The sequence below is a fragment of the Ursus americanus genome, chromosome 6 (assembly GCF_024610735.1).
Source record: "Ursus americanus isolate L20-20 chromosome 6, mUrsAme1.1.p, whole genome shotgun sequence".
NCBI lineage: Eukaryota > Metazoa > Chordata > Mammalia > Carnivora > Ursidae > Ursus > Ursus americanus.
The window spans coordinates 9922227-9937280 of record NC_142132.1 but is presented as its reverse complement, the minus strand read 5'-3'; the positions used below and the strand labels follow the sequence as shown (position 1 = coordinate 9937280).

At 40.3% G+C, this 15054-nt stretch overlaps 1 protein-coding gene and 1 long non-coding RNA gene across 14 annotated transcripts in view; one reads left to right on the top strand and one right to left on the bottom strand.

Moving 5' to 3' along the window:
- Nucleotides 1–1548: 1548 nt before the first annotated feature.
- The window catches only part of ATE1 (arginyltransferase 1), a 161524-nt gene continuing 148018 nt past the window's right edge, over nt 1549–15054 (bottom strand). For 12 of the 13 annotated variants that reach the window (XM_087862639.1, XM_087862636.1, XM_045803310.2 and 9 more), the window contains one exon: nt 1549–4946. In XM_087862639.1, coding sequence (XP_087718765.1) covers nt 4768–4946 — 179 coding nt within the window. In that variant the 3' untranslated portion in view covers nt 1549–4767. The remainder of the gene's footprint in view (nt 4947–15054) is intronic. The other variant, XR_015724702.1, reaches the window with a different exon arrangement.
- On the top strand, nt 4944–6985 carry LOC148109754 (uncharacterized). Its single transcript, XR_015724705.1, has 2 exons — nt 4944–5135; nt 5737–6985. It is a non-coding gene; the product is annotated as an uncharacterized LOC148109754 (long non-coding RNA).

Sequence of the window (15054 nt, the reverse complement as noted above, 5' to 3'; positions counted from 1 at the left end):
GTGATAAAAATCTGCAAGCTATTTCGGAGTGCTAAATGAATAAAAACGTGGCACGCAGAATAGATGTAGCAACTTCAAATCTTGGTCTGATTGAGAATTAGACCGTCAATAGGAAACTGTTTCCTGGACAGGACTGGACTGAAGATACCAACTGCAACAACCAACTGGATATGAAAATGCAATTTTACTTAGAATTAAATCTTAAAAAGCCAACATATTTTTCAAAGCAAAAAACGTGGCTAAACTAACAATAGCCCACCCTTTCCTGGTACCCATTTTAAGGACCTCTGTTGTATAAAGAATCAATGAATCAGAACCTTAATTTGTTTTAAATAATCTTAAGCTTTTAAATTAGACATTTTCTAATTGGAAATTTTACAGGCATTCAAACCGCAAAAATGGTAAGATAGTCTCCCAGAAAATATTTAGTTGAGGGACAATGAGAGGAGGTGCTACTAACTTTTAAAAGCTATACCTGAACCTTCAAGTTCGGAGGAAATCCCTACTGTCGGGGAAATGCATAGGGAAAAGAACCATGTGACAGAGTGTTACGAAGAACTGATGAGAGCCATTAATGCCGGCCAATTACAACTCTGAGTGCCCATGAGGGGGGGCTTGTCTTGAGCCCCCTTTCTCAAAGGATCCTAGACACAGTGGAGTGTATCTAATCGAACAGCCATTAAAACAATTATTTTCCTCAATTACTTCTTCATTTATTTTCATGTTCACAATGGATTAAAACGTTCAAAATTATGAAACAATACACATGGCATGATCCCATTTTTATTTAAAAATAAAACAAGACCTATACATCCATGTAGGTAGAAAAAAGTTTGAAAGGGTACATCAAAATGTGAATGGGAGGGGTGGTGGTTACTGATGGCATGGGAAGTGATTTTGTATTTTCTTTGGTAGATTTTTCTACACTGCCTAAGTGTTCCTGGTGAACACTGTTCACTTCAAATAAGAAAAACAACAAAGCTACTTCCGCTCTGGAAAAAAAAAAAAAAGTCAGTGGGAATTATAACCAATATTTAAATCACTTGTAAAATAGGATTCATTTTATCCTAAACCTACTAGGGTCCTCTTTACTGTAAAAAAGACAAAACACTTGAAAACGTGTTCCATAAATATACTGTGTACTACTATGAACGATTAAAGTACACTTTGCTTTATGAGATATTTATTCGAATTTCTCTGTAAACTATGCTTTTTAAAAGAAATTGTATTTGAGTTTGCTACGTAAATCCTACGTCTAATCCCTGTGTGTAAAAGAATGGCTATTTCCTAATTTATCATGTGAAATCCAGATGTTTTGCCTAAAGTGAGATTTATTGTATTTGTATTTATCCCAGAGAAAGGAATCCATCATGCTTTGATTTAGGTAACCCAACGACCTGGAATTCCTGTAATTACTGTAAATGAGATATTATGATTCATACAGCCAGTGTTTTACCTCTGTTTTCTGCATATTCTACAGGTAAATGTAGTAAAAAATCGAAAAGTATGGAGACTTATGTCTTTGAAGTATCAACCAGCATGAGCCACTGAAGATAGAAACAGCTTTATTTTTTTCATTCAACAGTTATCAAATGGACTGTTCAAAAGGCATACACGAGAGCAAAAAAATACCACATGCAATCAAACGTGTTTTGCTTTATAGTCACTGGTTTTCTTTTGGAAGAGAATACACATTTGAATAACTTCTAATTCAAACATTATGTTTCCATTTCACTTCCTTCTTTTCTTTAAAGTTAGCAACCACCAACACATTCTAGATAACTGGACATCATATTCTCATTTTTATTCACACTGCAGTAGAATAAAGCCTATAAAATCAAACCAGATACTGCTCAGATATCTGAAAAGGTTCATTTACATAATAGATTCTGCTATGTTAAAAAACCGCACACAAGCGATATTTTGCAAAATGGATAAAAAATAGGATACGTTGTCTGAAAGCAAAGATAAACTAATAATTTCTTATCTAAATAATTTTAATCAAATGAATAATATATTCATTTGGTAATAGCCTCTTTTATAGAATATTAAAAAAAAGTGCTCAGATTACATTTTTAAAAAATAATAAAAATCTCACAGAACTGGAAGAATTTAAATAAACTCGGCAGCGTGGAAAACCTCGATTACATTTCTGCTCCCGAGACGAGGCGGCAGGTGTGAATTTACCTGCATCCAGAAAGGAACTACAACTCTAAGAGGGTAGCGTGCAGCTTCCAGCCTTGAGAAGATAGAAACTGTCTTTGAAAGGTTCTCGAGTGTCTTTCTTTGGATGCAAGCCATGAACATAAGACCAGATTTCTCAGCTAGACTGCACGTCGACTGGCAAAGCCGGGTCACCCGCTTGCCTTGCTGTCCTTCTCTAGCACGCTAGTAATACTCAGCCAGGGTGCAAAAGAACACATAATGAACTCATTAGGGTCCATACGCTCTCTCTTCCCAGAAGAACAGCGCATGAGTACAGCAACTGAGCAGAAGAATCTTCGTGCCCCGCTCTCTCTGGCGGTTCACTGCAGCCAGCCTTGAATGCCGCCCTCAGGGGCAGCACCCCGGTTCCCACAGGGATGTGATCGCTCACTTTCCTCTGAAGGGACCCTCACTGAATTCTGCAGGAGGAAACCAGAGTTGTGGTAAGATGTAAGAGCCAGGTTTTCTCTTCGTGGGATACTCAAGAGTTATGATCTTCAGGGCTGCTGTTCCACCTGCCAACCACGGAGGTAAAAGCGGGTGTGACACAGCTGGTAGCAACGCGAACATTCCAATGCCAAGGGTAACAACGACCCTACCCCGCGGACTTTCCTAGTACTCAGATTACTCACAACACTTCTGAAGCTCTACTTCGAAACTTCTTTCAAAATTCAGGTATGTCCACAAAACAGTGTATAGAGCATAATTCTATTTATATCCAAATTATATATGTCTGTGTGTAGACAGATAACAAATCTGTCTGTCTCTGGTATGGTAGAATTTCAGATTATATTTTACTTTCTTCTTTACAGTTTTATTAATGTTTGTATTGCTTACAGTGAGTACCATTTTGTAATCCTAAAAACATTAAGCTATCTTCGTTTAAGAGGGAAAAAGAAAAAAAAGTTCCATAGATTCCGAAGGCAGCTCCAAACAAGAGTCTATCAAATACTCTTGGGAGACTATTTTGAAGAATAAAATCCCAGAAGAATGCAAAATCCACGAGATCAGAGAAAATGCCTTTCCTTGCTACTCTATCTTCAGTTGGCAAAGAACCTGCACGTGGCAGGTGTTACACACACACACACACACACACACACACACACACCCTGTCTGAATGAATAAATACACAGTTTATTTGGATGCTTAATTTCTAGACATGTGATTTTAAAAATCATTGTTTTATGAGCCTTCTTTTAGCTAACTGAAATTATTTTCTAATGTCTTACCTAAATTTAGTGCATTTAGGAGAAAAGTTTAAAACCAGTAAGTGGGTTTCAAAGTACTACGTTTTATAATATGGTTTTTAAAAAAGATCAATGGGAAACAGGCAAAACGGGGAATGGAATGAACTCCGTGGCCAAGCAGCCGGCAGCAGCAGATGGGGGTCAGCTGAGAAAGAGCAAGGAAACTAACCCTCCTCTGTCGTCCATCGTCTCCAACACAAGTCCGTTCTGTGAACTGGTAGCGCTGAGTGGTCCTCCTTGCTCCCAGCACAGCGTCTGCCACCTTGACGGGGTGGACAAGGGACATTTGCTGACTGGGTGAGGGGCCAAAAGAAAGTGAGAGGACAAGGAGCTAGCACTGCTGACTCTTGCCTGGGAACAGAGGTCGAAATGACGCCTACGCTTCATTACACGTGATTTCTAGCACAGCTATAAAAGCAGTCAGATATTAACTAATTTTTAATCAATAACCAAAGGCAAGTGTCCTGAGTTCCAAGGAGTGAAAAATTTAGTGTATAGTTACTCCTGATGGGTCTTAGGTCAAGACAGGAGCTAACATTTTTCTAAAAAAACAAAACAAAACCCTACAAAAACCTTCATTTCTTATATTTTTAGAAATAGAGCAAATAATATATACAACTAGGGTAATGATATATTTTGTTGTCCAAACTGGGATACTTTTGAGAGTAAGATTACTTGGGAGTAATAATCATTCTCGGAAAAAAACAACCGTGTGGAGACAACAGCCGTGAGGGGAGCCGTCCTGGGTAAATGACCATCTGACGGTCACACCATGTCCTTTCTTCCCGGTCTGTATTTTCTTTTTCTGAGTTTTCTATCAACCACAAAGCACTTGGCAGTGATACTGAACACTGAGCGGCATCAGCTCCGTTCTCTTGAGAGGCGTTTTCGAAGAGAGAACACCGACTCCCCGCCTTCTCCCCCAGCCCTGCGGTCTTGCAGCATAAACTACTGTCTTACGTGGATCTGAGAAAAGTCTGCTGTAATTTCTTTGACAAAAAAAGCACGACGGTGATTTAAAAGACTTAAGATCCACTTATTCATTTTACTTTCCCAAATATTAACACAAGCAGTTTATACCGTATCTTGTTCATAAAAGAAACTTCCAAAATGATAAAACCCCCACGAGAAGGCGAGGTCATGAACCTATTTTTAAAATCTTTATATTAACCAGGAAATTCTCACAAATGCATCGCCACAAAATATTCTAGAAAAGCCATAGAAGAGTCAAAATAAAAAACATCTCATCTGTGGGCAGGCCCGGGAGTGCAGGGGTGCAGGGTGCGGGGCGCAGGGGTGCGGGGCGTGGATGACGTCAGTTCCGCAGCAGCAGCATCCGCTCGGAGCACGCCTGCCCCACCAGCCCCGCGTACTGCAGCACGGCCGCCTCCTCGCTTGGGTCCCTCTGCTGTTTCTTATAAACGCCGTAAGGCATTATGGCTTTCTTATGGAACACCTGCAAACGGTCAGGCTCCTTACTGCGACCTTCGTCCACTGCAAGGACAAAGAAGAGTCATTAAAACCAGTCACGTGTCAAACTACTTTTTATATCCAAGTGCAACGATATTTCATTCGAATAATAATGCCGCCCGAAGATGTCCTCCTGGGCAGAACGTTCCAACGAGGCTGTGCGGCAGGAGGGCTGAGGACGTCGTGAGCAATGACAGGACACCCTGCTGACGGGTAAGAGCTTCCCTCCCCTGAGAGCGTGAAAATGTCAGAAGAGAATTGTATGCAATTAAAAAACGGGCCTTCAACACATCTCCTCACGGTCAAGTCTGCAACGGTCTTTCCTGAGTCTGAACTGAACTGATTTTGCCTCTCCCCCAAGCCGATGTCCTGTCTGAGGTTTTCATCGCTGCAGCCAAGCTTTCTGTAACTCGTGGGCCTGGGTGGACTCGAGCCGAGCAGGTCCTGGCACTGGGCACAGGTTCTGGGGGCAGAGGGCAGATGCTTACAGCTCCCCGGGGGGATGGGGCAGGGATGGCCAGTGGCTGCGGCTGTCGGTTCTCCTCTTTCTTCAGATAAACAAAGCCCTGGCTTCTATAGGACACACTGGTCGCCTGGAGGACAGCCTGTGTCCCAGCTTCCCCTGCAGTTGGGTATGGACTTGGGACCAAGCTCTGGCCAATGGGATACAAACAGAAGTGTCCCGTGGAAGTTTCTAGGCATCTTTTAGGAGAACAGCTGGTCTGTGCCCTTCAACCCTCCCTTCATTGTGCTGCCTGCAACATGAAGCACTAATCTCTCTCTCTCTCTCTCTCTCTCTCTCTCTCTCGATTAGATTTCCCTTAGGTCAGAAAAAACAAAAGCCAGAAGGAACCCGGGTACCTGAGGACCCTGTGTGATAAAATGACCGTACCAGCCCTGGACTGCCTATGTAAAGAATTTCATAGAAAAAAGAAACTATCTTGTTTAAGCCAACTTACTTAAGGTTTCTACTACTGGCAGTTGTTCCTAATTCTAATACAGGGAACAACTTTACACTATCAATTAAAATGCACCATGTCTTTTATCACTGACTCAGCCAGGCCACTTCTAAGAATCGTCCTACAGCTGCGGTTCTCAACCCTGACCACATACTGGAATCATCCGAGAAACTTTTAAAAAATACCGAAAAAGGGGGCGCCTGGGTGGCTCAGTCGTTAAGCGTCTGCCTTCAGCTCAGGGCGTGATCCCAGAGTCCTGGGATCGAGCCCCACATCGGGCTCCTCCGCTGAGAGCCTGCTTCTTCCTCTCCCACTCCCCCTGCCTGTGTTCCTCTCTCGCTGGCTGTCTCTCTCTGTCAAATAAATAAATAAAATCTTAAAAAAAAAAAAACAAAAAAACAAAAAAGACCTGGATCCCACCTCCAGACTATCCTGATTTAGAAACTGGTCTGAATAAAACCTGACCTTCGATATTTCTTAAGCCTTTTAGAGTGGGTTGAGTTGGGGAGCCTGGGTGGCTCAGTTGGTTGAGTACCCAGTTCTTGGTTTTGGCTCAGGTCATGATCTCAGGGTCATGAAATCGAGTACCCCCTCTTTGGGCTCAGCACGGAGTCTTCCTGAGATTCTTTCCCCTCCCTCTCCCTCCCCCCTCTGTGCCTCCCCCACTCGCACTCTCTCTAAAATAAATAGATAAAATTTTTAAAAATAATTTTAAAAAGAAGGTGGGTTGAGAATCACTACTGTAGAAAAACACACACATCAGTATTTACATGTGCATGAGGGTGTCTACAGCCACACTCTCAGCAGTACCGGGAACCTGGAAACAGCACAAATGTTCACCAATGGAGAACTGGTCAAATAAGATACATGCATCTAATAAAATGCTACACAGCTATTAAAAAGACAAAGGCAGATTGTTACGTGAAGAAAACGGAGGTACATGGTGATGGGTAGTAAGGAGGGCACGTATTGCATGGTGCACTGGGTGTTATACGCAACTAATGAATCATCGAACTTTACATCAGAAACCAGGGATGTACTGTATGGTGACTAACATAATATAATAAAAAAACATTAAAAAAAAAGAAAAAAAAAAAAGAAAACCGAGGTACAGTGTAAACTGTTCTTTATATTATAAGCCTAGTATATGCACAGAAAAAAATCTGAGCAAATATGCATCAACCTTTTTACAGTACTTCTCTCCATTCCCTTTGCCTAGAAAGACCCGTTCTTTCCCCCAGAAAAAAACATGGCTCGCCCTCTTGCTTCATCATATGACTTCAAATGTTGGCTCCTCAAAGGGCCTTCCCTGACTCCCTATAAAGTAGCGTCCCGGCTCTCTTTGTTCTCCTTAACTCCCTTCATTGCACTGACTACCACCTGACGTACGTATTTATTCCCTGTTTCCTTTTCCACCAGAAAGTCCTACGAGAATACAAATTAAATGAAAAATTGTGACTGTTTTGCCCACTCATATTTCCCCGGTATCTAGTCCATCGCCTGACAGCAGGTGCTCCATACGTATCTGCTGAGTGAATGAACGAGTCTGACCCTGGAGGCAGGAGTATTAGAGGAGCCTTTCACGTTGTGGGAAACACACACACACACACACACACACACACACACACACACACACAGTCACTCACTCACTCGCCTCAGTTTTTGGATTCTCTGTAATTGGCATAAAGCTTTTATAATTTTAAAAAGTTGTTTTTAAGGTTGATTTAGACATTTTTAGAATTAATTTGGGTCTTCTGAAAATGAAAAGTGGAAATGCTAGTTTTCTTTTCAACAAAAGGATTCTTTTAGACGATTTCTCAGGATCTTTCAGCCATAAACTTCTTCAAGTCAAATCATAAAAGTCATAATAGCTTTCACAATAGAGTCGCTATAAAGTCAACATTTTATTGGGTACCTCACGGAAGGCTCTATGTTTTTGAACATTTGGATTGGATTACACCCCTTCTTATTGTGTAATGGAAGCAACAATTAAATGTTTATTCTTCCGCAACTGATCCTGTTTCCTCTACTGGGTACTCATTAATTAGTCTGGATTAATCATCCAAGATCAGTTTCAGAAGAAACAGAAGTCACACTATTCTTCCAATATCTAAAAGAGCTCCCATTTTATGGACTAGTATCACAGGCTGGCTGATCTCAATTATCAGAAAGTGATAAAGTGAGTTAGGGCATTCCAAAACTGACTGCACTCTACACCTGTTTAGAAATTTGTTAGAGGGAGATGCAAGCTAATCATGTACTACTGGCCCCAAAGAAGTTCTCCACTGTCAGAGAAGGCCACGTTGGTCCACTCAGAACCCTACTTGGGAAGGCATGCAGACTTGGGAAAGGGAACAGCAAGGATGCCAGCCGGAGGGCCCTCATGTCCTCAGAACCGAGTGCCGGTGTAGTTTTAGATTTCGCCTTACCCAGGACACATTCGGGGGAGACCTGGGTGAAGGGGGACAGAATCTGGAGGAGCAGGCATCCAACCCCTCACTACTGCTGATTTCTCTCCAGCGCCACGCCTGGGCCTGTCTGCCCTCCCTGCTTCTACTGCTTGGCTCTGCGTGGCAAGAAGCTGGAGCTGGGGGAGATGGAGCCAGGGTTTCTCCCCAGAATCTCTCCTCTTTCTTCCGTGGCTCTGCTTTTTGGCAGCAGCTCCAGCTCCTACTCTTGAAATGGTCAAGGTTCCAGCTTCTACCGGTAGCCCAGGCGTGGCTCAGGAGTGGCTCAAGGGCCGCTCAGGAGTGGCGGTGGCTTCCAGCTGTTGCTCATCTCTGGGTCACTCTGTGCCTTGCCCGCCTCTCAGCAGCATCACTCTCTGTATCACCAATTCCCTGAATTAAATGTTCTCTGTTGTAAGTACCTGAAGTGGTTTTGGTGCTCTGGTTGAACATACCAACTTCAAAATACGTGTTCTTAACAAATTACTTTGTCCAGTTGACGCGGAAAATCCACACACTTTAACACAATGAAATATTTCGCACTTATTAAGTTTCCACACCCCTTACTAGGGTAAGTGACACAGGAAAAGGGCAACAACCTGGTTCCTGATGTCAATTTCAGGCATTTTAATGTCCACATACTGCAACAGACAACTAACTCCATCACCTGCATATAAGTGTAGCAGGAAAAAGGTAGGTTCAAGTACGGTTAGAGTCTAATACAAATAGAAAACTGGTAAAGGTCACTGACAACAGCAAAGGAGCAAGAACACTGGCAAAACTTTACGAAATCTTCTAAATCAAAAACCTTTGAATTTTTTAAATTGGAATTTTAAAATATGTCTGATGAGAGACAGCAGCAGAAAAATGTTCACCTTTAGCCCAGAAGGCTGACCTATAGCCTGCACAGCTCCGATAAGGATCGAATACGTGCCGGCTGCTACATTCTTAAAGGGTCTCATGACTGCCTGTACGTCTCACTGATAGTTAACATCCAGCTGAATGATAAGCACCAGAGAAGTCTTGCAGAAGTAGTTTTATGAGCAGAAATTCGGAGATATTTATGATTTAATACTCCCTGCACGTTCCCCCCCCTTGAGCACTAAGCATATAACCACCAGCTTCCTACAACAAACATGCACCTCTTTCTGCCCATGAGTCCTGTCCCAGTGCTGTAATAAAAGCAGCTTTTTGCACCGAAATCGTCTCAAGAATTCTTTCTTGATCATTTGCTCATGGCCCCACATGACATCTATATTTAAGTTTATAGAATGATGTGTAACCGTTTAAACCTTTATCCTAAAATATTTTAGGATAAACGTACTTTAAGATTCAAACTGGAACACTCTATCAAATAAAAATGTAAGAACTGATATGCCATTATCTTATTTTATCTAGAATGAAATGCCACTCTCTAATTTTTATTCTTTGCTAATATGACACATAAAAATAAAAATAGAAGATTAGGAAAAAACCCCACCGTTATGTAGAATTTACAGAAACTATTTTAAAGTGCTCCTTCAAAAGAGTAGGAATTTTTTTATCATTTCATTTGTCAAAATATAGATTTCATTTCTCTTTATTAAGATTACAGGAAGAGTTTTCAATTATATGCATGTCAAATTTGGGAGAAAGACTACAAATACGTAAGCTTCAATCACTGAATTCCAAGTTGGCTTGTGATGGCACGCCGCTGCATCTATTGTTAAACATTTATAATTAATTTTCACAGAACTTCTAAATTGATTTATAGCATTTTTAGAGAGCTTTATAGCACAGAAATCAATCAAGTTCCCTAGTTCTTTTTACTCCAAATACTTTTGAGGCCTGGTTCTGAGTCAAAGTAATCAAGTGCATAATACACTTAAAAAGTAGGCTATTAGGGGCACCTGGGTGGCTCAGACGGTTGAGCGTCTGCCTTTGGCTCGGGTTGTGGACCCCAGGTCGTGGGATCGAGTCCCATGTCGGGCTCCAGCTCAGTGGGGAGCCTGTTTCTCCCTCTGCCTCTCTCCCCTGCGCATGCTCTCTCTCTCTCACATGAATAAATAAAATCTTAGGGCGCCTGGGTGGCTCAGTCGGTGAAGCATCTGCCTTCAGCTCAGGTCATGATCCCAGGGCCCTGGATGGAGTGCTGCATCAGGCTCCATGCTCAGCAGGGAGTCTGTTTCTCCCTCTCCCTTTGCCTGCCGCTCCCCTTGCTTGTGCTCTCTCTCTGTGTCAAATAAATAAATAAAATCTTTTAAAAAAATAATAAATTAAAATCTTTTAAAAAAAGGAGGTATCGACCAGCTATTCACTTTTTAATTACAAAGAAAGAAGTAATAATGAATTTTAAAATCCTCTCCTCATTCTCTTTAGTGTTAATATATCCAAGTTATTTGAAGATGCAAATATATTTGGTCTTGGTGTTCAAATACTTTGGAAGTTTGTGGGGTTAGTGTTATTGTCGTTGTTTAACATGGCACTGACTCTATAATCAATTCACTTATCCAAAGCTTTTTATTAATTTTTTGAAATACAAATTAGTTTTCTTAATTGCCTCAATTCTTTAGTTTCCCCATTAAAACACTCTGACCACAAAAAAAGGCACTGAAACATCATAGAGATAAGCAGCAGCACTAACGCACTTCCTTCCCCACCTAAAAAGACTTAAGTCACAAGTCAAACTTGAAATGTAAACTAGAATTCTGCCTACCCACAGATACGACTCTAAAATTGCCAGAAAGAGGGTTACACGGAGCCACAGGACATACAGTAAGAGAAATAAAGAAAGATACACTTTTATAAATTTTTAAAAACTTGACATTTCAATAACTTGAACTAACTCAATGAATTTTTTGGGAATTAGTCAACAAAATTACCAAATACTCAATAATAAGCACATTCATTCTTAAATTTTGTATCTTTTTTTTAATCATAGAAGTAATGCTTGTAAAAACTCAAATAATCTAGAAATAAACAAATAGAGTGACGTCAGGCCCCACACAGAACGCTTTCTCTCCTACCTTCTCCCTGTCTCACCAAACTTCCATCCACATTACCAGTGCTTAACAATTTCAGAGAATGCATTTAAATATTAGGAGTTTGGGATCACATTCTAGCCATACCTTAAGTTAAGGCCAGAAAGTCAAATCAATCACCCTTTCAATGAGTATACTATATTAAATTTCAGAAACCGGGGGCACATGGGTGGCTCGGTGGGTTAAGGGTCCAACTCTTGATTTTGGCTCAGGGTTTTGAGATCGAGCCCCACGTCGGGCTCCACAATGAGTGTGGAGCCTGCTTAAGATGCTCCCTCTCTCCCTCTGCCCCTCCCCCTCTGCTCACATGCGTCTTCTCCCTTTAAAAATATAAAATTAAAAATAAAGTCTTAATTGTTAAAAAAAAAAAAAAACACAACACTTAAGAAACCACCGATGATCATTATAGACAAAATCGCTTCTGGGCTTTATTTGCAAAGATGGCTAATTCTAATTCCTAGCACATTTATTAAAACCAATTAAAAACCTAAACAAGAAAAATCCTGCCAGATACTTAAAACACCAAAAACAAGTTGATTTATTTACTAAAGGAAAGAAAAAGAGCAACCCAATCCTCACAAGGCCTTTTGTGATCACCTTGAAGCGCTTGCCTGATAAATGCCATCAGTGCTTGTAGACAAAAACCTACATAGCTAAATCCATACAGCACAATAGGCCTCTTCTCGAGGGGACCCCAAGGAGACTAGAAAAATAAGTCATTCTGAGATTAAAGACTATTTGCCATCTCATCCAAGGGAAACTGCCAGCTTACTGGGAGGTCCTGGAAATGTGTGCCAACAAGGAGCTCTTCTATCTTTTTTTCCTCTAACGTATCACAATTTAATATCATAAACTAAAAACCAAAGGCAATCCTGCAAACTCTGAGTTGAGCATTTGATCACTGGCAATACGAATATGATGTTAAATCAATGATGTTTTCAGCTTCAAGGAAAACTCATCATGATGGGCAACGACTGCTTGATTTTTATTCATAGGAGATGAACTGCACATCACAGTGCTTTCCAAGGAAAAGAATCTAGAGATGAAAGCTTTACTCCTTCTTATGGGGATTTAACTCATTCATTATTCTTGTAACGTCTAGGCTTTCCAGAAAATGATGAAACAGTCTATTTTCTTTTTTTTTTTAAAGATTTTATTTATTTATTTGACAGAGATAGAGACAGCCAGCGAGAGAGGGAACACAAGCGGGGGGAGTGGGAGAGGAAGAAGCAGGCTCATAGTGGAGGAGCCTGATGTGGGGCTCGATCCCATAAAGCTGGGATCACGCCCTGAGCCGAAGGCAGACGCTAAACCGCTGTGCCACCCAGGCGCCCCGAAACAGTCTATTTTCTTAACTTCATTAGTTTTGCTACAGCATTAGTACATAAAGATGAAAACAAGTTACATACTTTATAGTTTCTCATGAAGATGGTGGTACAGGTGGCAGACCTGGCAATGTGAATGAAGCTAAGTATAGTTGGGTAAAATTGTGACATAACGGAAGAATGTGAAATTGCGAACTCAACTCTGAAACCAAACTCAACTCTGGAAAGTTCAAACTCAAATATGATTTAGAACATTTTCGAGTGACAGGAGGTATTAACAAATGTTTCAATCACTGCGGAGGAAGGTGGGGAGAATCTGTGAAAGGAATATTTCAGTCTGGGGAGCAAAGGGCTTGGCAAAGGAACACATAGTACATATGACAGAAACGAACTCAGCTCAATCAGCTAATTCTTCAAGTCCACTTGGTGGGAGGCTCGAAAAATTGCTTTGGGAATCCAAAAGCAACCAGGGAGAATTACCCATTTTCATCATCCATAAGGAATAATGTTGCCAGTCATTTCACTTGGAATATTCTTTCGGACAAAATGAAAACAAGTTTAGATAACTTGGCTCACGTGAAACACCATTTAATAACAGCTTTATTGAGATATAATTCTCCGACCATACAATTCACCCACTTCAAGTGTATGGTTCAATCGTCTTTAGTGTACTCACAGACTGGTGCAGCCATCACCACCATCGACTGTAGAGCATTTTCGGCATCCCAGAAAGAAACCCCATATGTATTAACAGTCACTCCTCTACCCCCCTCAACTTCCCTCAGCCCTAGGCAAAACCAATCTATTTTCTGTTTCCATACACAGTCTTTTCTGACTTATTGCTTTCACTGAGCAAAGTGTTTTCAAGGTCTGTCTATACTGCAGCATGAATTAGCACTTCATTCCTTTTTATTGCCAAATAATACGCCATTGTACCGACACAGCACTTTTTACTTATCCTGTTGATGGACATACGGGTTTTACTTATGCTTTCAGACTATTATGAATAACGTTGTAAACAGTCATGTCAAAGTTTTGTGTGTTTTCACTTCTCTTCAATATATACCAAGGAGCGAAGCTGTTGCGTCATATGGTAACTCTATTTTGAACCTACTGAAGAAATGCAAGCCTGTTTTCCAAAGTGGCTGCACCGTTTTCTATTCAATCAGCGGTGTATAAAAGTTCCAGTTTTTTCACATCCTCATCAACACTTGATATTACCTGTCTTTTTGACCATAGCCACTCTGAGTGGGAATAAAATAATATCTTACCGCAGTTTCAGTTAGCATTTCCCTGATGGCTAATGATGCTGAGTTTCTTTCCATGTGCTTGTTGGACATTCATATTATCTTCTTTGGAGACATGTATATTCACATCATTTGCCCACTTGAAGCTGAGCTTTTTATTGCGTTGTAAGAGTTGTTTATATAATCTGGATACTAGACCCTTATCAGATATACGATATGCAAATACATCCTCCTGTTCTATGGACTGTCTCTTTACTTTGTTGATGGTGTCTCTGGAAGTATAAAAGTTTTTAAATTTTAATGAAGCCTAATTTATTCATTTTTTTCTTTTTGTTGTTTGGGTGTCATATTTAAGAAATCATGCCTAATCCATGGTAATGCAGACTTACTCCTATTTTTTTCTAAGAGTTTTTTGGTTTTAACTCTTCCACTTTGGTACAATTCATTTTGAGTTAATTTTTATATACACTGTGAAACAGGGAACCAATTTCATTCTTTTGTCTGTGGATATCCAGTTGATCCAGGACCATTTGTTGAAAAGATTATTCTTTTCCCACTGAAAACGGTCTTGGTATCATTTTTGAAAATCAACTGACCATAAATATGAGTTAATTTCTGGACTCTCAATTCTAGTCCATGGAGAGACATATCTATATCTATCTATATCTATATCTATATCTGTATCTATATCTATATCTATATGAGACAACCACACAATTTTAACTTTATTCTTTAAGACTGTTTGGCTCTTCTGGGTTCCTTTAATGTTCATGTGAATTTTAGGATCAACCGTCAATTTCTGCACAGAAGCCAGCTGTTATCTGAATAGGGATTGCATTTACTCTGTAAATCAGTTTGAGGACTACTGCTATTTCAACAATATTAAGTCATCGAATCCATACATGTGGGATGTTTTTCCATTTACTTAGCTCTTTTGTAACTTCTTTCAACAATATTTTGTATTTTTCAGATTGTAAGTTTTATACTTCTCTGTTAAATTTATTCCTAACAGTAATTCTATCTTTTTGATACTATTATAAATGAAATAGTTTACTTAATTTCTTTTTTTTTTTTTTTTTGAAGATTTTACTTATTTATTTGACAGAGAGAGAGACAGCCAGCGAGAGAGGGAAC